At 35.1% G+C, this 22770-nt stretch overlaps 5 protein-coding genes across 9 annotated transcripts; 4 read left to right on the top strand and 1 right to left on the bottom strand.

Moving 5' to 3' along the window:
* The first annotated feature begins 3441 nt into the window (after window positions 1–3441).
* Window positions 3442–12556, top strand: LOC126741509 (G-protein coupled receptor moody-like). Of its 3 annotated transcripts, none has more exons than XM_050447930.1 (6): window positions 3442–3579; window positions 8643–8783; window positions 10610–10795; window positions 10931–11115; window positions 11184–11526; window positions 11590–12556. In XM_050447930.1, exons 2-6 carry the CDS (start codon window positions 8656–8658, stop codon window positions 11747–11749), a joined length of 1002 nt encoding a protein of 333 aa, XP_050303887.1. In that variant the 5' UTR covers window positions 3442–3579; window positions 8643–8655; the 3' UTR covers window positions 11750–12556. The 3 variants fall into 3 exon arrangements, with proteins under 3 accessions (XP_050303887.1, XP_050303885.1, XP_050303886.1); XM_050447928.1 differs by lacking the exon at window positions 3442–3579 and adding an exon at window positions 5327–6150; XM_050447929.1 differs by lacking the exon at window positions 3442–3579 and adding an exon at window positions 5338–6150 and having other exon boundaries at window positions 10625–10795.
* A 709-nt stretch (window positions 12557–13265) lies between these two features.
* LOC126741553 (uncharacterized) lies at window positions 13266–16465 on the top strand. Of its 2 annotated transcripts, XM_050448012.1 has the most exons (4): window positions 13266–13876; window positions 13972–14067; window positions 14198–14329; window positions 14434–16465. In XM_050448012.1, exons 1-4 carry the CDS (start codon window positions 13785–13787, stop codon window positions 16334–16336), a joined length of 2223 nt encoding a protein of 740 aa, XP_050303969.1. In that variant the 5' UTR covers window positions 13266–13784; the 3' UTR covers window positions 16337–16465. The 2 variants fall into 2 exon arrangements, with proteins under 2 accessions (XP_050303969.1, XP_050303970.1); XM_050448013.1 differs by having other exon boundaries at window positions 14198–16465.
* Window positions 16466–17575: 1110 nt separating this feature from the next.
* On the top strand, window positions 17576–19014 carry LOC126741214 (uncharacterized). The gene is made up of 2 exons (XM_050447577.1): window positions 17576–17753; window positions 18140–19014. Exons 1-2 carry the CDS (start codon window positions 17576–17578, stop codon window positions 18937–18939), a joined length of 978 nt encoding a protein of 325 aa, XP_050303534.1. The 3' UTR covers window positions 18940–19014.
* Window positions 19015–20210: 1196 nt separating this feature from the next.
* On the top strand, window positions 20211–21276 carry LOC126741216 (mediator of RNA polymerase II transcription subunit 7). The gene is made up of 3 exons (XM_050447580.1): window positions 20211–20505; window positions 20565–20833; window positions 20901–21276. The coding sequence occupies exons 1-3, from the start codon at window positions 20317–20319 to the stop codon at window positions 21106–21108; spliced, it is 666 nt and encodes a 221-aa protein (XP_050303537.1). The 5' UTR covers window positions 20211–20316; the 3' UTR covers window positions 21109–21276.
* LOC126741215 (serine hydrolase-like protein) lies at window positions 21215–22614 on the bottom strand. Of its 2 annotated transcripts, XM_050447579.1 has the most exons (4): window positions 22488–22614; window positions 22362–22433; window positions 21831–22303; window positions 21215–21777 (listed from the first exon to the last, which is right to left on the bottom strand). In XM_050447579.1, exons 2-4 carry the CDS (start codon window positions 22408–22410, stop codon window positions 21406–21408), a joined length of 894 nt encoding a protein of 297 aa, XP_050303536.1. In that variant the 5' UTR covers window positions 22411–22433; window positions 22488–22614; the 3' UTR covers window positions 21215–21405. The 2 variants fall into 2 exon arrangements, with proteins under 2 accessions (XP_050303536.1, XP_050303535.1); XM_050447578.1 differs by having other exon boundaries at window positions 22362–22603.
* Between the last annotated feature and the right edge of the window lie 156 nt (window positions 22615–22770).

Raw genomic sequence — 22770 nt, 5'->3', positions numbered from 1 at the left:
TCGGGTCCAATGCTGACCTTTATTGTCAAACTTTTTACTGTATATAAACAAGTGGGATATCTTAGGAACTACTAAAGTTGGACTAATGAAACTTATTTTAAAATATTCTCTCTAGAACTCTTATTAAGTTCTTAAAAGGATTTAAGTAAAGAGAGTTTAATTGCTCAGACGTCTGCTAAATCATAGGAAACGTACCCAGAATGCTAAATCATAGGAAAGTAGCAGCAAATCTCAACAGCACAACGGTTAAGGCCAAAGTGTGCAGGGGAACACCGCAAGGGGGCGTACTGTCACCGCTGCTGTGGAACCTTGTATCGGACAGCTTGCTGACACGACTGGAGAGGCAGCTTATCCTCACTCTTGGATATGCTGACGATATAGTCATCCTTACACGAGGGGGTAGTCAGGCTCATGTATTCGAAAAAATGCAAAGAGCCCTGACTACTGTCGAGCACTGGTGTGAGGAAGAACAACTAAGGGTAAATCCCACAAAAACTACCCTGGTTTCCTTTACCAAAAGAAGGAAACTAGAGCCCATTAGAAACATAAAATTTTATGGAGAAAATCTGTGACTTGAAGACGAGATCAAATATCTAGGTATAACCCTGGATAAAAAACTCAGCTTCAAGAAGCATGTAATCCAGGCTACAAATAAAGCCACGAAAACTCTTATGTACTGTAAGAGAATGTTCGGTAGATCATGGGGACAGTCACCAAAAATGGTACATTGGATGTACACGACAATGGTTAGACCCATCATTACATACGCAGCACCTATATGGTGGCATGCGGCAGAAAAGAGGACTGTAATACAGATACTCAACAAAACACAACGAATAGCATGTCTGGGCATAACAGGAGCGATGTCAACAACGCCGACTGCTGCCCTAGAGAACCTGATAAGACTAAGCCCGCTACACTTAGTGGTACGGGCTGAAGCTATATCGGGGGCGAAAAGACTGCTGTCAAATGGCGCAACAATCCTATCGAAAGATGGGCACAATGCCTTATTTGACAAGATACAGGTTCTTGGGCGCCTGGCCCTAAGAACAGACAGAACCAAGGTCACATACCTAGACAAGGGGACCACTGGACGCAGAAGCGGCAGGCTCAGGCAAAGAGGTTACTCAGTATGGCACACGGCAACCAAACGATCCAAGATCGGGGTAGCTGTGGGCATGGTGGAGGACGAACAACAGGGCAGACAACTCATGCTAAACCTGGGCCTGGAAACAACAAATTTACAGGCAAGCATAGAAGGAATACAAACCTGTGTCCAACTGATGAGAGAAGGGCTGCCAAAAGGCAAAACCTTTGCAATTTTCACAGGAGACCAGGCTGCAACACTTGCACTACAACAGTTCGAGACTAAGTCAAGGACTGTGCAAAGCTGCTGGGAGGATCTCAGGAACCTCGCCGAAGCGCAAAATAGGCCAGAGATAATCCTAGCAGAGAATTTGGGCAACAATAAGGCTGCAAAAAGGGCTATCCAACTTGCAACTCAGGGAGCCAGCAACAGCCTGAACCAACATGTTGTGTCAACGATAAAACCTGGAAGAGGGAAATCGGCAACTGGCTAACAAACCAGAACAAATCCTACTGGGAACAGCTGCCAAAGATGGGACAATCCAACCAACTTATAGGCAGCCCACCCTTCAAGAAGGGTACGAACATACTGGGCCTCTCCAGACAACAACTGCGAAGGGTCGCGGGGCTATTTACAGGCCATGCGCCCAGCAGGAAACACCTGCATACGCTAGGGAAATCAGTTACCTCGCTATGTAGGGGATGCAATGAGGAGGACGAAACAACTCTTCACATACTGTGCTTCTGTGAAGCATTTAATCAAACCAGGGCAACATTCCTGGGGGAAGGGAAACCCTCACCAGAGGGTATAAGAAATCTACCACTGGGCACAATCCTGGACTTCCTTGAAGCTACAGAATTGAACCTGTGGGACTAAACATATGGGACACAATAGGACTGCTTCTTAGCAGACCGCAGTGTAGGGAGCCACAAGGCACCACCCAGCGGTGGAGTTTTAGTGAGTACAGGACGAAACAGACTCGACACTGAGTCCCGCACTACTGGGGGCGGTGCCGCGTATACAGTGTTCTTAAAGATATTCTCCACAGACCCCAAAAAAAAAAAAAAAAATTGCTCAGACGTCACAGTCCTCAGACCTAATAATGAAGTTTCTTTTTCAAGCTCTTCATTGCTAATGAGGTGGGATAGCTTTGTACCAAAGCTGGACCAATGAAACTTACTTTAAAAAATTCAGGAGACCTTTCTCTATAACCTTTGTTAAGAAACCATTGCAATAGTGAGAAAACAAAAAGTTAAGCTGGTTGCCTAACATCAGTAGTGGGCAACTCTCCAAACAAACATTCTGACATTTTAATAATAGAAATTATTGTGATATTAGAGAGTTCGAACAACCACTAATTAAAATGAAATGTGTAATTTAGATCTTGGGGATATTCCTGAAAGTTGCTAAGAGTTTATTAATAAATGAGAATGACAGTGGTGTTATAAATATAATCTAACACACCCCTATCACATTTTTGGAATATAAAATCATAAGTATGTTTTCAGGATTACTTTAAAAACCACAAATAAGTTATTACTTTATAGTCAATTAGAAGCATTTGACTCATTTGGACAAACATGTTGAATAGTAATGAAATTTATTACAATATGAAAAAAAGCAATTACCTCTTTCAAAAAAAGTATTCATAATTGTTCAAAGACCTTTCCAGTAAAATGCCGCCTCATTTTCAAGCAATTTTAGGCTAACGAAACTAGTCTGGAATAAAAATAGGTACTTGTAAATTGAAGATTCTGGAAGATTCTGACCTTCCACCAAAAAGCGTTGAATCTGACTGCATATCACTCAAGTTCTTCTAAACCGTGTTGTATGCGAGCATAATTGCCAGTAGCACCTTCTGATAATTAAAACTGAATATTCAATCATTACTTTCACAATTTTCTTCATCAAAAGCGATACAAAATGGCACAACGGAAATTGAGGTTATGCGTTATAACCTCTAATTCAACTGTCAAATATCGGGAGTGTCTAATATCCTTCCTGAATGTAGTAAAATGTCAAAGTGGATTTTGGCGGAAAATTTGAATTTCTTTCTACTACTGAACAAACAAAAATGTCTATCAATTTTTGAAAAACGTTCTAAATTAAGCACGAATATCTAATTTAATCACGTTCTCACCCTATAAATGCTATAAGTTATAACCCAAATGCCAACTCATTATTTCATAAAAATTCTTTCGACCTTTCGCAATAAAACCCTCGATGGTATGAAATATGCTGTTAGTTAGTTATTCATGTTACTTATTTGAACTCTTTACGCGGTAGCTCTCCTATAAAAAAAAAAACATGAAAAATAACAATTAAAATGTGATATAATACTTTTTTATCGATTTGGGCCGTTAATACGTTGATGTGCGTGTATTGTTTGTGCAGAAAAATGACAAATTATAAGTGTTTGTCTTGCTATTTTGGTCAGTAAACGGAGTTTATATTAATTGGCTGTAAACTAGAGTGTGAAACAGTTCCAAGTAGTAAGTATTATTTTATAAATTTTTTATGTATTTATTGCTGCAAGATAGTTCCCAGTTTAGACCAAACCCTTCTAGTCAAAATCTTCTAGTTCATTATGAACTCTGCATTTTTTTTATTAAGGTGTTTTTGTTAACCTTTGAGTCCACTGCTAATGTCTCCCCAATTATCACCTTAAAGTCATGTTAAGTAAGGGCCCATATATCTCTATCTAGCACATAATTTTCACCATAAATTTTTCTTCGTCTAGCTCATTATGCTGGGAAAAATCGGCTCGAAAACGGAAAAGTAGTGGGAATAAATTAACTTTTTTTTTTAAGATAATAAATGAAATATTTTTTTAAACGCAATAATACGCCACTGGTGACGGTGTAAACCAATTAAACTGTAATAAGTCAGGGCCAAAATACGGTCTAAATATATATATAACATTTACAACTTAAAATATTACAAATTAGAGACGTTATCGTTACTGATAAACTCCTTAAGGAAGTCAACAAGACGACAAAATAAATAAAGGATGGCCGATAATGGGCTGAGTTTATATTTATATATTATGTACTTACGAACCGTGTCAAAGGCTTTAGGGAAGTGTGTGAAAATTTGTGGGAAGTTCGCGATTTTAGTGCGTGGAATATTATTGTGTTTTTTTCATAGTAGTCGCTAAAATCAACCATTAACACCTATTTCAGTATTATGTATAATACAAGGAGGCTCAAAAATGGCACTCTAGTTGCGTTTTTTTTTTTACAAGAAGAGTAGTACAGAGATAAACTGATTGCCAAAGTCATGTGACAGATAGAGATTATGTCTTTTTTATTGTAACAAAAAGTATTTAAAATAATTAAGTTGATGATGGTTTCTAAAAGCTTTAATGTCGTTTTTTTTAATTAAAATTGCCCAGAAAATATATGAAAGAAAATGCGTCTGACAGAGGCAAACTTATGGCGAAATAAGGTGCGACAAAGAGAGATAAATATATTATTAATTTTTGGTAAAAACTACTATCCATCTCTCTCTTTTCCATGGTAGAATCTTATGAGAGGCCCTCAAACTTACATAACACTTTAGCATGTTAAATTATGACAAGATGCTCAATTGGCCGCGTCGAAAAGAAACACAAAGAGGTCGTGGCTCGTCTATTTAAAACCATAATAAGGTAATGGCCCAATTTAAACAAATTGCCTTCTTCCCAGGCAAGAGAATGTTTGTTTTTTTTTTAAATTTTAAATGTGCCAACCATTTTTGACCCAAGTAATAAAATAGAGCGTACAGGGAGGTCCAGATTCGAGAGTTATATGGTGGGCAATATGAAAAAAAAATTGTAGGTTTCGTCACAGTTTCTGACACATCCTGTATATTTTTTAAAAAACGCTGAAATAGGTGTCTAATGGATTTAATAGAGCAACCCCTGTACCTGTACAAATTTTCAAAAGTTATACTCTCTTGTTTTATAAGAGTTATAAGAGTTTTTGTGAGGTTTAAGTGAAAATTTTCCTTTCCCAACATTTTTTTTCAATTTCTTGTAGGTTCTTCAAAAATTGCTGAAATATGTATCTAATGGAATTAATTAATTTAACCCTGTACAAATTCTCAAAAGTTACACTTTCTTGGTTTTGTTTTTCAATTTCCTGTAAGTTTTTCTCAGTTTTTCAAAAAAATACGGAAATACGTGTCTAATAAAATTAATTTTGCTGCCCCTGTACAAATTTTCAAAAGTTATAGGTACTCTCTGGGTTTATGAATTATTAGGATTTTGTGGGTCTTAAAGATAAAATTCTACTTCCTCAAAAAAAAAATTGTTTTTCAATTTCCTGTAAGTTTTTCAAAAAATACTGAAATACGTGTCTAATCGAATTAAACGTTCCACCCCAGTATAAATTTTTAAAGCCCCAACTGCCTTGCCTTATGATTTATAAGTGGGGGGAATTTTTCCATAATCTTCGACCTGTTTTCCCAGTGCGACAAGGTCCAAATATGGGCCAATTTATTATAATACGGTGTCGAAAAACCGAGATAACAATTTCTCTTTACTTTAAAAAAAACCCCAAGAGAATCTCGCAACAATTCCAATAAATCGTCGATGAATAACAAACAAACCATGAGTGTATAGTGACTACATACACGGGGGGGACATCGTGACTAATACCCATTCAATTCTCATTAACTAAACGCGCGCGGGTACCCAATAATATACCGGACCTACTACTATATACTACAATAGACCAGAGAGATGATGATCATAATACAGAAAATGTTGACATTAATTTTAAAAGTGCGCTCCGTTACGCTTCGCTTCTTTTTCTGTCTTTTACTCGGGCTCTAAACTCGACGTCGTCGGCGAACAAAATGTTTTTTTATTAACTTCAATTGACGTTAATTTCCGACCATCCTGTGGGTGATCATTGGGGCTTCACCCTCCTCCTTTCGGGAGTGAATCTGTTTTAAGTGCACCGCGAGAACTTGTGTGTGTGTTTGTGTGTGTTGTGATAAAAGTGCACAATTTTTTTTTAAGGATACAAAATGGATTATGGGGCTGTTAACAATAGATCGCAATTTTCCGAGTTGGTTCGGTAAGTGTTAATTTGATTTATGAATCATTCATTCGGTAAAAAAACTTGAACGTACGTCATCGATGATCGGGAATTCCCTTAAAAAGATTTTTCAAAAATCATCCCTATAAATGTGCGTTCAAGTTTCACGACGAAAGTCGTATTATATAAGACCAACATCCTCTGTGATAAGATAACCGTGCCATAAATTATCTTTTCATGTAAAACTAGGTTCTGTTATTATTTTTTTTTTTTGGTGGTAAAACCCCTAAAAAATAATAGCGATACTCGAGTTTTAAAACCGTTTTAAACACACGTGCGATTTTAACCGACCATTGTCGATCACAAAACAACTTAATGATTTTTATATGGTTCTACTATGAATACTTTCAAGAGTTTTATTAACGTTTGTTTACTTTTATTGGTGTTAATTAGTCCACAAGCGCGTGTTTAGTTAAGACACTTAATTTTCCAATTCTGGGTGCAGCTGAAGAATATTAAAAGTCCAGTGGCGTGTCGCAATTATAAATCCATCTTTGTTTTTATACTTATGCCATTACAGTTATTGTTATACAGATTACCATCAGTTATTCAAAATTCGCGCCAAAAAGTAAAGTCACGGTTGATAATTAAATTAGAGGTTATATATGTTTTTTTTGCGCCCCATTTTAATTTTTTAATAAGTGTATTTAAGCGTTTTTGAGTTAAATACGTCAAAATGCCACTCAAAGTATTATATACATATAACTAATATTAATTATTATATTATACATCCAAAATTCGCGCCAATCCGCAAAATCTACTTTGACATTTCGCTATATTCATGGTGTTCAGTTCCGGTGTTTGACGTTAGCTAAAGTGAAAGTTGAATTTGAGGTTATGTCAATTAATTTTTTTTCTGCTTATATTTAAAATAGTGAATAGGAACGGCTAAGTATGCGCATTTAAGGGCTTTTAGAAAAAGGCATCAAAATATCATTATTTTCTATTCAGAAATCGACCAAAATTTAAAATTCACCGTTAGACTTTGCTATACTCAGGATGGTTATTAGACACTACCAATATTTGACGTTAGATGGAGTGACAGTTGACAGTTAAATTAGAGATTATATCTTTTTTTGCGCGCCATTTTATTTTTTAAGTTAGCGTATTTAAGGTTTTTAAGTTAAATCGAAGGATCTTCCTTCATCCGCTATTTGAAAATCGCGTCAGACAATAAAATCTACTTTGACATTTTGCTATATTCACGCTGGTCATTTCCGGTGTTTGACGTTAGATAAAGTGACAGTTGAATTTGAGGTTATATCAATTTTATTTTTTGTCTCGCTTTTTTTATTTAATTATTAAGAAGGATCGGTTAAATACCCGCATTTAAGTGTTTTTTAGTTAAATCGATGAAAATTTAAATTATCGCTGTTCAAAATTCGGCCCAAACTGTAAATGTCACCTTGAGATATTTCAGTATATTCTGAGGATGGTTATTAGACACTACCAATGTTTGACGTTAGGACTGTCTACTTTAAAAAATGGACACTGACAGTTGAATTACAGATTCAGTTCTTTATTTCCCGCGCGATTTGTATTTTTTCAAAAATATTTACAGATTATAGGTTGGAGCCCCAGAAGAATTTCCGTTAATTTTCTTATAAAAAAAAGTCCTTTTATACAAAAGAAATTTACTTATTAAAACAAAAAACAATACTATACAACTGATGCCGGAAAGCACATACTAAGAATGACACTATGTTATTACGTAGATAAACGTCTCGACACACTATAACACCCGTTAAATGCCTCTTTTTTTTTTTTAAAGGCGATCAAACTCTATTTGTTTCCTTTGATCTTCTTGTTAAGTGAAAAAAAAAGTGGATGCATTGTCTCCCTATTATACATACACATGCGACGCACATGACGTCGTCGTTTCCTCATTAAGTTGCACCGCAGCGGCGTACCCAGAAACCATTAAATAAATAAATTTATTTTATTAATCGGTGGCATCCACTTACCTAAATTTAATAGAAGTGATCAACCGAGAATGGCATATTATATTGTTATTAGACAGATGCACAAAATGGTACACTATGGGTTGGGTTTAAAGCAGGTATAGTTCAGTTATTGGTACCTAATGCGTAATTGGGGTAATTAAGTTAACTGCTTTTTAATTTCCGTTCCAGTGACACAATAAATAACGAGTTGTATTGCATAGAGCGTTTTCCTTAACAAAAAAAATTGGCAGCATTATATCTAATCGAAGCTCCTAAACCAAATCATTCCAATTTACCTTAATACAGTAATTAACGAAAAATTACATTTGGGACCACGTGAATTCTTACATGGATAAGCCATTGTTATTATAAATTAAAGGTTTTACCTAATCTTTAAAAATTAATGACTTAAAGACCAATTTGGCTGAAGGAGTTTCAAACCCATTAAATACCCATTATATATTGTTTAATCACCAAAACCTTGGGAAAATATGTCACCAGTTCATCCTTTACCTCCGATTGTTTCAGGTATTCCCCATCGATGATGACCACCGCAGGAACCCTGACCATTTTCATAATGGTGATAGGGGTGCTGGGCAACATGCTCACCCTGGTGGCTCTACTTCGACATTCCAAAATAAGAACCGTGGCGGCCGCTTTCATTGCCAGGTAAACCATATATATATATTCCAAAATGTGTAAATATAAACATTAAAAGCATTCCAAGAAATTCTATTTGTAATGAATTGGGTTAGGCCGAACAATACATTAGTCATCAATAAGGATAAAACTGTGACAAGAAAAAAACAACAACAAAGTATATGAATGTACTTCATAAAAACCGATTTGTTGTGATTTCATTTTGCCGCGATGACTGGGCACCTGTTGCAATGTTCGCGGAAGTATAAGTGACATCAGAGAGAGCTAACGGATCGATGCTTAATTAATTAATTAATATGTAAAAATATTTTAATCGTAAACAACCATTATTCGCGTGATGTGACGGCCTTGGCTAGGCATATATAATACCTATACATTCTTGTACAAGTGAGAAACAACTTGTTTACAACACACTACATACGGGGTGCATACAGTGCTTTTTTTTGAAGTCCCCCCCCCATTTATTTTTTGAACGAGTCAAAAAAATTTTTTGAAACTTGGCATAAGTAAATTGGTCTATAGATACTATTTTTCACTGTAAACTAGGTAGTTGTAAATTCCAAGATGGCGGCTGGGCGACATCTTGAGAAAAAATTTTAAATAAAAAGGGGGGTACTTTTAGACAGGTCAAAACGGAGTCCACCGAGTCCATGTAATAAATATTAAAAGTACTCAATAAAACCTTTTAAATGAGGTAACACAAGATTTCTATTTAATGCATTTATTCAAGACGGCGCTTATGTGTTATTTTGACATTTAGAACTGTCGTTTTTATGTCAAAATAAAATAGGGACGTATTTATTTTCGTACACTGATTTTTACCTATTCAAAAATCATAAAAATGTAAAACGTTAAAATAAAAAAAAATACTTTTTTATTAGGCCGCCATTTTGAAACGAGTTAAGATATGGGTCTAATATTTCAGGGTTATAAAGTACGCATTGAGACCTTTAAAATGAGGTACCACACGACCCCCCTTTCTATTTAAAATTTTTTCTCAAGATGTCGCCCAGCCGCCATCTTGGAATTTACAACTACCTAGTTTACAGTGAAAAATAGTATCTATAGACCAATTTACTTATGTCAAGTTTCAAAAATTTTTTTTGACCCGTTCAAAAAATAAATGGGGGGGGGGCTTCAAAGAAAAGCACTGTATAAATAACCAAGAATAAACACTATCTTGTTCGTTGCGTGTGAATTTTGAAAATTCAAATTTCGCGCCAAACTGAAAAATCATTTTTGTCATTTCGCTATATTCCGGATACTAGTTAGTTACGCCTCTGATGTTTGACATTAGGTGAACTAAAAATTAAGGTTTTGTTTGTTTTTTAGTAATACTTCCATATAAAGAAAATAATAAAGGAAAAGTCGGATGATCAGTTTAGTTCTTTAAACTGAGCTCCTTTTGGTACATTTTCATTTAATTTGCTCCTAAAAGATGACATGCTCCATTTAAAATTCGCGCCAAACTGAAGACTTTGACAATGCTTGGCATTACATGAAGTGACAGTTGAAGTAGAGGTAAAGCTCTTTAAGCTCTGTTTCATCCTTTCCTCTTGTATTTTGTAGTACAATCACAGATTTACAGAATAAACAGTATTCTGTAAATCTGTGGTACAATAATAAAATAGAAAATACTAAGAGCATACTATTGAATTAAATTCATAGAATCCTCGCAAAATACGAAACTCATCCCTCTTCTTCTTCTTTTTCTTTAAAGGTATTAGGCCTATGCAAATATTTTCGCGTTAAAAGCCAGTACTTAAAATATACAGCAAGTATTTAAAAAATATCTTTGCCATTCTGTATACCGTATTAATACATTTTAAAATTAGGTTATACTTTTGCAGTTTGTGCCTCTCGGACTTACTGTTGTGCTTCTTAGTTCTTCCCTTCGCCGCAAGTCAGTTCTTCCAAGGTACCTGGATCCACGGCGACGTATTTTGCAAGATGGTTCCTACATTACGCTACGGCACCGTTGGGGTTTCTCTGCTCAGTATCGCTAGTATTTCAATAAATAGGTAATTTTTACTTTAAATATAGATTTTTTCTTCTTCTTCTTCTTCTTCTTTTCTTGCGCCTAAGCAGAAGGTCCGATTTGTAACAGAAATAACTTCTTCGGCCTAAAACTTTCGTTAACATCCGATTTATTTTAGATACATTCTCATAGCTTGGCCTCACGTGTACTCAAAAATATACACAAAAACCACCGTGATCCTATACATATCCGCCATCTGGATATTCAGCTTCGGTCTTCAAGTTCCTACATTATTCGGTGTCTGGGGGATGTTCGGCTTCGATAAGAAACTGGGTACCTGTTCCATCATCCTGGACAAGAACGGTTAGTGCCTTACCATCACTGAAGACAATTTTAAATTTGCAATTTTTCTTTTTTTTTTTTTTTTTTAGGCAGATCATCAAAAACCGCCCTTTTCGTCTTGGCGTTCGCCTTGCCGACGGTGATAATCGTAATCTGCTACTCGAGCATCTATTGGACGGTCAGACAGTCGCACAAGCGGCTCGCGCAGCACAGTTCCGACGGCGGGAAATTCAAAAAGAGCGAAATGAAAATCACCAAGATGGTGCTGGTGATTTTCATTTGTTTCGTCGTGTGCTATTTACCTATTACGATCGTTAAAATATTCGACGACAACGTGAGGAAGCCGCCGTTACACGTCTTGGGTTATTTGTTGGTTTATCTGGCCAGTTGTGTGAATCCTGTCGTGTATGTCACCATGAACAAACAGTACAGGTAAGTGACGTCATATAGTACACAGTGGTGTTCTGGAAGTTTATATTCATTTGTGTCCTGCAGGTATGCCTATCTGGAAACATTAAAATGTAAGTACAATAGTAACCTGGACTCGATTACGCCTGCTCCTACAGCCTCCAAGCCTCCCGCTATTACTTTGGGTCAACTGAAGTACAACAGCAGTACGAAGAATAGTGACGCTCGCCTAAAGTCGATAAGTTAAATTTCCAAAAGTCTCGTTATTTTTTTCTATAGTATCTTTAGTTTAGTGTCGTTTAGTCTTTTGTTGTGACTAGAACTGAAAATGTCGTCCTACTAAACTAATATTTGTTTATTTGGGGAATATTGTTTGTTTAGTAGGGTCGTTCTTGCCAAATAGTATACGTTTCCTGAGTATTGTTTATTCTCTTATAAGTAGGATGGATGTCTTTATTGTTACTTTATTATGTTAAAGCCAAAGATATTGTTTTAAGCTTGTTAAGCATGTATCTATTTATAGTTGTTACCTTGTATGAGAATGGCTGGATAGTCTACTGGACTTAATCCCATGTGCTTTTCACTTTCCACTTTACATAACTTAATGCTTAAGGTACTATTCACACGTTGAACTCCCGAAACCAATTCCTGGTTTAACGTGGTATTAGGTTTAGCTTGTAAGTATACTGTATGACAAAATGTAGCCATAATTTTTGTGATATCAAAGTATTGTTACCATTATGATCTATAATGTTTTTATGGTTTAATTCAAAGTGCTCATTCCAATGAGTTTCCTCTTTTTCTGAACCAATGACGTCACACTACTAATCAAGCAGGCCCGTGAAGCCATTGCTTCAGAATCAGACAAATATTGCGAACTGGGCACACTAGATTGTTTAGTTTATTTCAGCAATAATTATTATATATATATAGTGTGAAACAGAATATTTTTGTAAATAGTGTACATATTGTTTTCTCTTATATTTAAGTTTATTAATTAGGCGACGTTTTGTACAACTCAAACCAAATATACAGAAATGTATTTCTTTTTAAACCGGCTTTTATTACTTATTGTTAGTTAATTTATAGGCCTGCATACTATAAGGTTAAGGCCTACAGAAGGTGCGGCAACACTGTTTTTTTCAACGTGAGCGTCGCTATTACCTTTGACAAATGACAGCTGTCATAATTTAAAAAAATATATAAAAGATTTATGTTTTTTTTTCTAATTTAAATTAATTAATAAGGCAACGTTTTGTACAAATTAAACCAAATAAATATACAGTGCCGTATTTCTTTTTAAACCAACTTTTCTTATTTACTGATAAAAACTCTATAGGCCTACATAGCCTAAGTTCGTGGCCCACAGGCTGTGGCAACACTTTAACCGATTCCAAGCGATCTATTGGTTTTAACCGCGGTTAAGCCCTTGGTTGACCTTGAACAGTCCCTTTATACCATAACCAATCGTGTCCGCTTGGACGTGTTTGGTTGAGGTAACTTCATAACTTGTTAGCTGTCAGCTGTCATCATTTTGTTTGTTTGTAAATAATACCACAGACGCCGGTAATGTTATATGTAATTAGTTCTTAAACATAAATATCAAAAAAGAAAAGTTTGTGTCATCTTTAAAAAGGAAATAATTTGTTGTTGTTTTTACTTTTTCCCGCACTTATTTTAATATCTTTGACATTTGACGTTTAGAAAACAGCTCCGGACGTAGGTAATTACTGTTCCAAATTGATGACGTATAAAGGGCTAATTGGTGACGTCACGTATCTCAACACGGTTATAACTATGACCGCTTGGAAGGGTTAGGTTAATACCATTTAGGAACGGTAATTACCGTTAGACCGCTTGGAATGGGTTTTTTTCTCGAACGTCGCTGTCAACTTTGACAAATCGTCACCCTAATATTACAAGGTTGTATGTAACATTTCCAGGGAAATTTGGTTTGTAATATCACAAAGTTCCATGTGGTGAGCCCTACACTATAATTTTGAAAATAAATTTAAAGCTCACATAGAACTCTGGTAATATAAGGAAAATCAAAGGTGTATACCTAATATTATGACAAATGGATATATCATAGTTGTAAGTTAAACATAGAACCTTAGAATATAAATGTTTATTAAAATAATAAATATTACAGGGTTCTATGTACTAACATAGAACCCTGCAAATGTAGGGTTATGTTGCTTTGTTTATAATTCATTTTAAAACGTTTATTGGAGCAGATCAAGTGTTTGTTGAGAAGTTTATTTAAAAATATAGCATTAAATATGACTGATATTAGTGATGGCTACGGTTATGATTCTGACCAAGACAAGGAATATACATTACCTGAAAAATCAAAAAAGAAAAAAGAATGCAGGTAAGATTTTTTAAATTTTTATTTTAGCTATGTAAGCTTAGGTTTTTGAATCTTTAATCTACTTTTTTTACTTTTTCACTTTTTATTGATTTTAGAATTAAAATTCGTGGTCGTTATATTAACATTCCAACCCGATCCAGTAGCCGTGAAAGCGAATGTGAAGAGTCAGACTTAGAAAGCCATTTAACTAGGTATATAAGTTATCATATTACTTTTTAGTTCTTAACTTATTGTTATGTTATATGTATATTACTTTAACCATTTTAAATTTTCTGTATAGTCAAGGAAAATGCAATAATGTAGATTTATGTTTTGTTTTAGAAACAATCCTGGCTGCTCTACTAGCTCGTATAAGGCTTCTAATTCTGCAATGCAATTTAAAGTAAACAGCAAAACTGAGATTAAAAAATCTTCTCATCCGTCTTCTGTTCAGCTGCAAACAAATTTTAATAGGTAAAAAATTGTTATTGTTTTATTTGGTTTTTTAAAACGATTTTTTTACAAGATATTAGCAAATTTTAAATTATTTCCAACAAAGTTTTAAATTCTTGTTTTAGAAATATTTCCGGTTGTTCCACTACGTTAACGCTAAACACCTCAAAACAAAAAGTGCCCTTAGTAAAAGATGATAATATTGAAGACCCTGAAACAGAGTATTATAATTCTCATAACACAGCAACCTCACATGATACTACGGATTCTAAAGAAGATAATTTGATAAATGAGACAAACAAAAAGTTAACACGCAAAAGACAAAAAAATACATCCGAATGGGCAAGCAATATAAGAAAAACTAAATTTGATCGGGGCCTTGAATATATTTCTTCGCGAAAAAAGGTCGTTCCCGCCAGGGAGATTAAAAACAAAAAAGATTGTTTACAAAAATGCTTATTTAAATGCTCTCGAATAATAAGCGATGAACAACGAAAGGAGATTTTTTATTATCTGCTTTCAGCTGTTGAAAAAAAGAACTATATTTTAAACACTACTAAAGTTGATAGTCCCTGGCGGAGAAGGAAAGGAAAAAAGCCTGATAATTCAAGAAAAAAGAGAACCTTTAGATATTATTTTGAGTTAAATGGTCAACCAATTCAAGTTTGCAAAGACTTTTATACAGGAACTTTATGTATAAGTCAGAAACCAATTTATACAGCTCACAAAAATAAAACGGTGACTAACACATTGACTAAAAGTATACAGGGAAAACATCAGAAAAGGGTAACGTCACCTGAAGCTATAGATTTTGTTAAAGAGCACATAAACTTGGTTCCTCGTGTGGAATCACATTATTGTCGCAAGAACAGTAACAAAGAATATGTCGAAAGTGGATTAAGCATTAAAAAATTATATGAACTTTATGTGGATTTGGCAAAAGAACGCGAAAAAGCTCCAGTTTCATTTTCTGTTTATAGGAAAACATTCTGCAATAATTTTAACATTGCTTTTCATAAGCCACGCAAAGACAGATGTGATACGTGCGAGGAAATAAAACTAAAAGAAATAGAAAATAAGATGGATGACAGTTTGGAAAAAAAATATGCTGATCATTTAAATGAAAAAGAGTACATGAGAAACGAAAAACAAAAAGACAAGGATAGTGAAATCCCAATACTGTGCTTTGATCTAGAAAACGTTTTAACATGCCCAAAAGCTGACATAAAAAGCTTTTTTTATAAAAGTAAACTAAATGTTTACAATATGACTGGACACCTCTCCATAAGCAAAAAAGTATACTGTGCTGTGTGGAGCGAAGCTTTACATGGAAGAAAGGGAAACGACATTGCAAGTGCGGTTTACAAAATACTTGATAAAGTTATGCAGGACAATCCAGAATTTACAGAAATTATTTTGTGGAGCGACAGCTGCGTTCCGCAAAATAGAAATGGTCTCATGAGTTATGGCCTTAGTCACCTAATTCAAAAACACAACAACCTATCAAAAATCACAATGAAATTTTCTGTTCCTGGTCATGCTTGTATCCAAGAAGTAGATGCAATCCACAGCTCAATCGAAAGATCATTAAATAAGGTAGAATACTATTCTCCTTCATCTCTTTTACGATACCTTTTAAAAGTAAACCTCCATAATCCATATACAATTATCCAAATGAAACAAGAAGATTTTATAGACTTTCAGTCTTTTTTAAGCCAACTCAACTACAATGCTGTGCCATTTTCAAAAGTAGTTTCTTTGCAGTTTTCTAGATCGTTTTTCGAACTCAAGTATAAAGATACCTTTAACCCCATAGAAAAATTTAAATCTCTAAATTTACATCAAGGAAAATTGAGAAAGGGGCATGTTACAGCTGAAACAGAACAACTAATTATTCCACTGGAATTAAAAAGATGCGATAAAGCTATTCCCCTTGCATCAAGTAAAGTGGAGGCAATAAAGTCTATGTATAAATGGATTCCCAAAATGGACAGGCAATACTATGAAAGTATTTTTAGCCGTAAATAAAAGTTATATGCTTTGCTGTGTATGTTAAATTAAATACTAGTTTTGTGTTACAAAATTCTATGTTACATTTGGAAAAAAGAAAATTTATTTTTGATATAACGGAATCCTATGTTTTTTTTCAATAAATTATTTTTTGAAGAAAATGTTGTTTTTTTTGGCATTTTATATCAAAATAACTTATTTTTACTGTCCATTTAATTTTCTTGTTTAATAAAAAAGAAAAGTACTTAATCGTTTGCGTTTTAGGTAAGTCCATTTTTTTAAATCGATTTTTCCTAAATTATCATATTTGTTACATACAACCTTGTAATATTAGGGTGACGAAATGACAGAGGTCATAACATAAACACATATTATATTTAGGGTATGTACCGTTTTCAACTGTCAGTTCGTGATTGTACTGTGCTGATTTTACTGTAATTTGTCGTTCCGATTTTATACAGCGTGCTGTTTTACACCAAAAAAGGAACAGTTTTCAGCACTGTTTTCACAACCACACCATGACCTTTAAAACCTAACCTATAAAACTTTCGAACAAACATATTTCATGTGGGAAAGTAAAATACACGTCATGTACTTTTGTGCCTTTTTTTTTGCAGTGCAGTATGTGCACAATTAAGAGTTTTCTAAAAAATTTAAAGGCCTAAAGAGCGCAAATTTGTGGTCTTAGGAAAAATTGTGTACACCTACATTACTCATGAAAATAGTAAATTTCATACACTCCTGTGAATTTCAAAAACATCACCACTTGAGTGAAAAATATCACTTTCTTCACTAATAATATAATGTACTATATTATCTTTTGAATTTGTACCTAGGTACCTGAAATGCATCCTAAATTCCTCTTCGGAATATAGGTTTATCACGTTTTCCAAATAATTTGGAACGCGAATACGGGCCTGTCCTTAAGCCTGTAATTGGGCAATATAAGGGTGGAAACACACGAGGCGGTTTGCAAGCGGTTTGCGCCGCGACGGTTGTCGCGCGGTGGTCGAGCTCGACGCCTCGTTTATGGGACTTGTGAGCTTTGAAACAGACGGCGCCGCCTAATCCCATAAAACGCGGCGTCCGACGCGCGTACCCTGCTCGATACCATGGGCCGCCGGCACGCCGCTTGGTTTTTATTGCTTTAGCGGCACTACCGCGGCACATCATTTACTTATCTTCTGTGTTGCAAACCACACGTAGGGTTTTTTGGTGCGTTTTTTTTTGTGCAGTGTTGAAAAGTGTTCATTTATTATGGAAACCAGGGAATTCAACATAGAAAAATTAATTACTGAGGTTCAATTGAGGCCAGCGATTTGGGATATGCGTGATGATAATTATTCAAACAGAATAAAAAAAAAACAGGCATGGGAAGAAGTTACTACAGAATTTCTAAGCGCAGCTGCTTCTGTTGAGGAAAAAAAAATTATAGGTATGTACATATTATATGCTATAAGTAGGTACGTTTATTTTAATAATAATGATATAATATACATATAGTTTATATTGATTCGTTTTGCCACTCTAGTGGATAAATATTAACAAAATAATTTGCAAATTTATCTCGGCCATTTAATGCTCTTGGATTCCCTTTGCTAAATGAATCAACTGTCAAATTGTCATGCGATTTCCATCCACTTTTCGGCATTTAAAACTGGAAAAGCCATTTGCCTAACATGCGCCCATAGTGCTTTACAAACTTCTTGAACAATCAAACTTGCTGTAGATTTTCCAATTCTAAATGCATAGAGCAAATCCACAAATGAACAACCAGTTGTTAGGTACCTGAAAAAACATAAAATTTCGTTAATTTTTTAGGTCCTATGCTACAAAAAAAATGGAAAAATGTCAGGGACAGATATTCCAAACACCTTTCCGAAAGTAAAGGCAAATCTGGGCAAGACCGGAAAGGAAAAACCCCATATATGTGTGCCCAACAGCTCTCATTTTTGTCGGATGTGGTCCAAAGAAGGGCAACAGAGAGTTCGCTCGATGCAACACATGAATTGGCAGCCACAGATGATGAGACTGCAGCCACGCCTCAGGAAGGTACAGATGAAGATGCATCGACAGAGCCACCAGATCAACCAAATACAACCAAGCGGGAATCCCGAAAAAGGCAGCAGCAACAGCATTATGGTGAAGAGCGCATTAAGAAGAAAAAAAATGATTCGGTAGAAACAGTTTTGTGTGAAGCTCTTCAAACACACACCGATATTCAAAAAGGAAAACTGATGAAAGAAAAAGAAAGTGTGGATGATGACAAGCATTTTTTGTTGTCATTGTTGCCATTTTTAAAAAAAATTCCAGTTGATAACAAGTTGTTGGTCAGAATGGAATTGATGGCTTTATTAAATAGGCATATTTGTCCACCTCCACACCAACATCATGCTACTACATTCTCCGAACCACCTAGTCACTTCCAACCCCACGTTGAACCACCATCATGGTATACACATTCATTGCCTCCACAGAATTCATTACCACAACAACATCAACCAACTTCAACACCACACCTTCAGAATCAGCCAGGGCCTTCTGGGCTACAACGAGTTGCGCCACCCGAATCCCAATTCTCACCATATTCTCTTGATGGTTCAGAGCATATGAGTTTATAGGCATATAAGTTTAATTTAGTTTTTTTTTGTTTGTTTTTGTTTGTGTTTAAATATATTATATCTATATCTAGTTCATTTTTAGGCGTTTTTTTAAGACTTCCATTGAGTTAATACTATTTCGAGTAGATGTGGAGTAGGTAACTAAATCCTCATTAGGCAGGCAAACGGGGTATAACCAATAATTTAATAAAGACAAAAATTGTAGAAATAGGTATAAATTCATCACCTACCTTAAAGTTATCAAAAGCTTTTCTTGCACTGATATGCTATCTCTCATAATGGTATTAGCTTTTGTACATGGCTCTTGTATCAATAAAAGTAACTCCTGGTATGATTCCTTTGACATTCTGGTGAAATTTAAAAAATTTTCCGGATCTTCACAAATCTCCTTATAGATGGTATTGAAATATCCCTTCTTGTTTCTTTCCATAACTATGAGATGTATGATACGTTTCGTTCTATTTTTTTTTTTTTGGTTTTTTGCGTAATGCCAGTGCCGATGCCGCCAACAAAAATAAAAAATCATCTTCACTGTCGGAGTCCATTTTGCTCACGATAAATAAAAAACTGTAAACTGTACGCAAAGCTTGGCAACATCAAACTGATCTTGTAATTTTTCGTGCCGTTCGTAGTTGCAAAAGCCGTCGCGTGTGTTTTAAGTCGAGCGGCGGTCCACCGGCCGCCGTCGCGGCGCAAACCGCTTGCAAACCGCCTCGTGTGTTTTTACCCTAAAAGTCTTCTTGGTCCAGTTCATCTTCCTCGTCATCGGTAAATAATAAAACGGAAACGGTGTTTGCCACTATCATGGCTGCTACATTATTGGGGTTCATAGCCATAGCGTTTATTTTGAACAATTTATGTTATGAACTTGGAAAATAATTCCCACAACGTAAACAAGAAAATTCAAGAAATCAACATCAACGACACTTCTGACAGTTTTGACAGTCCCCCACTATTTTACTGTACCTACAGTAGCTTTTATCCCCAGCCAATCCAGTAAAGATTAATGACGTCATTCAGTACTGAATCAGTAAACTGAAATAAATATCGGAACGACGTCCAGACTGACAGTTGATAACGGTACATACCCTTAAATTAATTAATTACGCAACGTTTTGTAGAAATTAAACAAAACGGTATTTCCTCTTGAACCACTTCTTATTTTTATTAACTGCCAGAAACTCTATGGCATGCATAGTTTAGGGTTAAAGTCCACAGAAGCTACGGCAACACTGGTTTTTTCTTGTCAATGTCAACTTTGACAAATGACAACTTGACAGTTATCATAATAAAGAAAAAACTGAAATTTTCTTAAACTTTTTCTTGATCATATTATTAATACTAAACTAATAAATTGTCTGCAAACTCTCATTAAAAATGTCTTCGGATGCTGTTCAAGTCAGCTCGCTGCCCGCACCGCCCATGCAATATGTAAACCAATACACAGATGACCTTATCCGAAGGGGCAGAGCCCCAAAACCGCCTCCCCCCATACAAGACACCTACCATATGTTCGGGAACACTTTTAATACCGAGGAAAGCATTATACGGCCTTTGGAAAGCCAGGTAAATAAGCCTAAGACTCTTCTTATTAAGTTGCTTCATTGTTATATGCTCTATAATAGGGGATAAAAAGGTTATATCCTCAACACTTTGACAGAAGGCGAGAGTTAAAAAAGCTCAATCAGTCACTTCTAGCGAATTTTTTGGATCTACTCGATCTGTTAGTGAATTGTCCGGATTCACCTAAAAGAACTGAAAAAGTTGACGATCTGAGCTTGTTGTTTATACATATACACCATTTACTTAACGAATTTCGTCCACACCAAGCTAGGGAAACTTTAAGGGTTATGATGGAGCTACAGAAGAGGCAGAGGATAGAAACGGCAAATAGGTAAGTGAGAAATCAAAACTATTAAGTTTTAGTTAGGTTAAGTTTTTTTGTCCATTTTTTCTTCAAGGTTTCAGAAACATTTGGACAAAGTGACAGAAATTTTACAGCAGGCCATACAAAACTTACCAGAACCCATGGATTTGGATTCCAAGATAATGATCGAGACTGATCTGATTGTCAATCAAGAAAAGATGGATAAAAATGATGCCAATGTAGACCCGTGTGATATTCGAGATAGAATCATGTGCAGTATTGTAGATAATATGCAATTGTAATCTAGACTAGTGTTTTAAGGATTGATATTTAAAGGGTTTTCCAGTTTTCAATTTTGAATCACTGCTGCAGAAAAAAGGATTTATATTCAAACATATGGTCGACTGATTATTATCATTATTAATATGTATTACTTTTTGTACAGCATTATAGAATTTCTTATAATTAAATTTGTTTTATTTATATACATAATAGCACCCAACACTTTAAAATGTTTAGTTAAAAACTCTTTTTTTACCTTTCCATCACCTTTGGAATGTAAAACAATATTTAAAAGATAAATATTAATAGTAAATAATCTAAAGTTTGCTTTTTGTCACGGCCAAAAACTCGTTCACTATTGGGGCCACCCTTTCGGGGTCATTTTGATGCACATCATGATGCCCAGGCACATATTTTACTGTAACATTCTTCTGCTTTTTTAAGTGGCTTAAAATAGGCCTTAAAAGGTGCCTTTGAGCCCTAGAATCAAGACCGAATATCATCAGAACAGGACATTTCAGTGGGCTCTCTGTTAAGGAATCAATAGCATATTTGTCATTGTGTAATGGATTAATGAAGCATTTTAGTCTTTGGTCTATTGATAGTTTGTATTTATCACCTTCGACTGGAATAAGCATTCTTTTTAATAAGTTTTTAACAGCATCTCCCTCTATAGGATATGGTCGAACCTAAAAAGAACATTTAAAAAAACTATTAGGATTTATAATAAAGTTAATCAAACCTTCATTATCTTGTCCACAGCTTCCTGATAACTGTACAGAGGAGCCTCGCCAGTCTTCATTTTATTTTCTAAATATAAATATGTAGAAAACTTATCTTCCAAATACTCCCTATAATACTTAGTCGGTATAGGGTTAGTATAAATTGTGTCAAACATAATAAGCTTCTCCACTCTTTCCGGGTATATCCGAGAAAATAATTGACCAATTTGCCCCCCATAACTATGACCCATAACAATATATTTGCCCGTTTTAAAATAGTCTGTTACAATTATATAAGTTAAAACATAATTTATTGTAAATATGGGCAAATGGGGCGGAAAATGGTCGGATTTTCCGTGGCCCGGAAGGTCTACGCAAATGTAGAACATGTGAGTTGGCAATAAGGGTATTAAGTTATCAAAGCTGCCGGCGTTATCCATGACCCCATGTATGGCAAACACGGCTGGGTCTCTTTCATCACCCCAAAGTTTTACTGAAATTGTAGGATATAAAAGGGATAGGATATAATATGAATTAAATTATTGACTTACAAGCTATTTTGCCCCAAGGGGCATCGATTTTTATTTCTCTAGTCTCCATGTTAAGAACGTTCCCCTTGAGATCTACAAAAAATTGCAGGATAAGGTGTAAAGGTTAAGATAAAAAAAAAGCTTAACAGTTCAAGGTAACAGATTTTTTTTTTTAAATAAATTAACTCAATTTATAAGATAAGTAATTATTTTTGTACACTTATCATGACAAATACAGGAATAAAAATTCGGAAAGTTATTTATTTATTATGGTTGTCATCTGTGACGTTTGACAATTTGAACGACAGCCTATTTTGGGCTGTAACAAGTTTTGAGTAAACGAGCTTGCTGCGATGTTGCAACGTTTCCTACAGCCACACGTAACTTATTCTTCGGTCAAATGGCTGTATAATCTACAGATTTAGATCCG

The sequence above is a fragment of the Anthonomus grandis genome, chromosome 10 (genome assembly GCF_022605725.1).
Source record: "Anthonomus grandis grandis chromosome 10, icAntGran1.3, whole genome shotgun sequence".
Classification (NCBI taxonomy): Eukaryota; Metazoa; Arthropoda; class Insecta; order Coleoptera; family Curculionidae; genus Anthonomus; species Anthonomus grandis.
Note: the sequence above shows the minus strand (reverse complement) of the source record. Positions and strands in the feature narration are given on the sequence as shown.

What these genes read in the sequence shown, in the direction of transcription:
- LOC126741215 (XM_050447579.1), bottom strand. Translation starts at nt 22,410, where the DNA reads ATGGAGACTAGAGAAATAAAAATCGATGCCCCTTGGGGCAAAATAGCT. An exon ending in CCCTTGGGGCAAAATAGCTT is followed by an intron (nt 22,304 to 22,361) that starts GTAAGTCAATAA and finishes CTACAATTTCAG; the next exon opens with TAAAACTTTGGGGTGATGAA. An exon ending in CTGTGGACAAGATAATGAAG is followed by an intron (nt 21,778 to 21,830) that starts GTTTGATTAACT and finishes TGTTCTTTTTAG; the next exon opens with GTTCGACCATATCCTATAGA.
- LOC126741553 (XM_050448012.1), top strand. Translation starts at nt 13,785, where the DNA reads ATGACTGATATTAGTGATGGCTACGGTTATGATTCTGACCAAGACAAG. An exon ending in AAAAAGAAAAAAGAATGCAG is followed by an intron (nt 13,877 to 13,971) that starts GTAAGATTTTTT and finishes TATTGATTTTAG; the next exon opens with AATTAAAATTCGTGGTCGTT. An exon ending in TTAGAAAGCCATTTAACTAG is followed by an intron (nt 14,068 to 14,197) that starts GTATATAAGTTA and finishes GTTTTGTTTTAG; the next exon opens with AAACAATCCTGGCTGCTCTA.
- LOC126741509 (XM_050447928.1), top strand. Translation starts at nt 6,101, where the DNA reads ATGGATTATGGGGCTGTTAACAATAGATCGCAATTTTCCGAGTTGGTT. An exon ending in GCTAGTATTTCAATAAATAG is followed by an intron (nt 10,796 to 10,930) that starts GTAATTTTTACT and finishes GATTTATTTTAG; the next exon opens with ATACATTCTCATAGCTTGGC. An exon ending in CATCATCCTGGACAAGAACG is followed by an intron (nt 11,116 to 11,183) that starts GTTAGTGCCTTA and finishes TTTTTTTTTTAG; the next exon opens with GCAGATCATCAAAAACCGCC.
- LOC126741216 (XM_050447580.1), top strand. Translation starts at nt 20,317, where the DNA reads ATGTCTTCGGATGCTGTTCAAGTCAGCTCGCTGCCCGCACCGCCCATG. An exon ending in TACGGCCTTTGGAAAGCCAG is followed by an intron (nt 20,506 to 20,564) that starts GTAAATAAGCCT and finishes GCTCTATAATAG; the next exon opens with GGGATAAAAAGGTTATATCC. An exon ending in AGGATAGAAACGGCAAATAG is followed by an intron (nt 20,834 to 20,900) that starts GTAAGTGAGAAA and finishes TTTTTCTTCAAG; the next exon opens with GTTTCAGAAACATTTGGACA.
- LOC126741214 (XM_050447577.1), top strand. Translation starts at nt 17,576, where the DNA reads ATGGAAACCAGGGAATTCAACATAGAAAAATTAATTACTGAGGTTCAA. An exon ending in TGAGGAAAAAAAAATTATAG is followed by an intron (nt 17,754 to 18,139) that starts GTATGTACATAT and finishes TTAATTTTTTAG; the next exon opens with GTCCTATGCTACAAAAAAAA.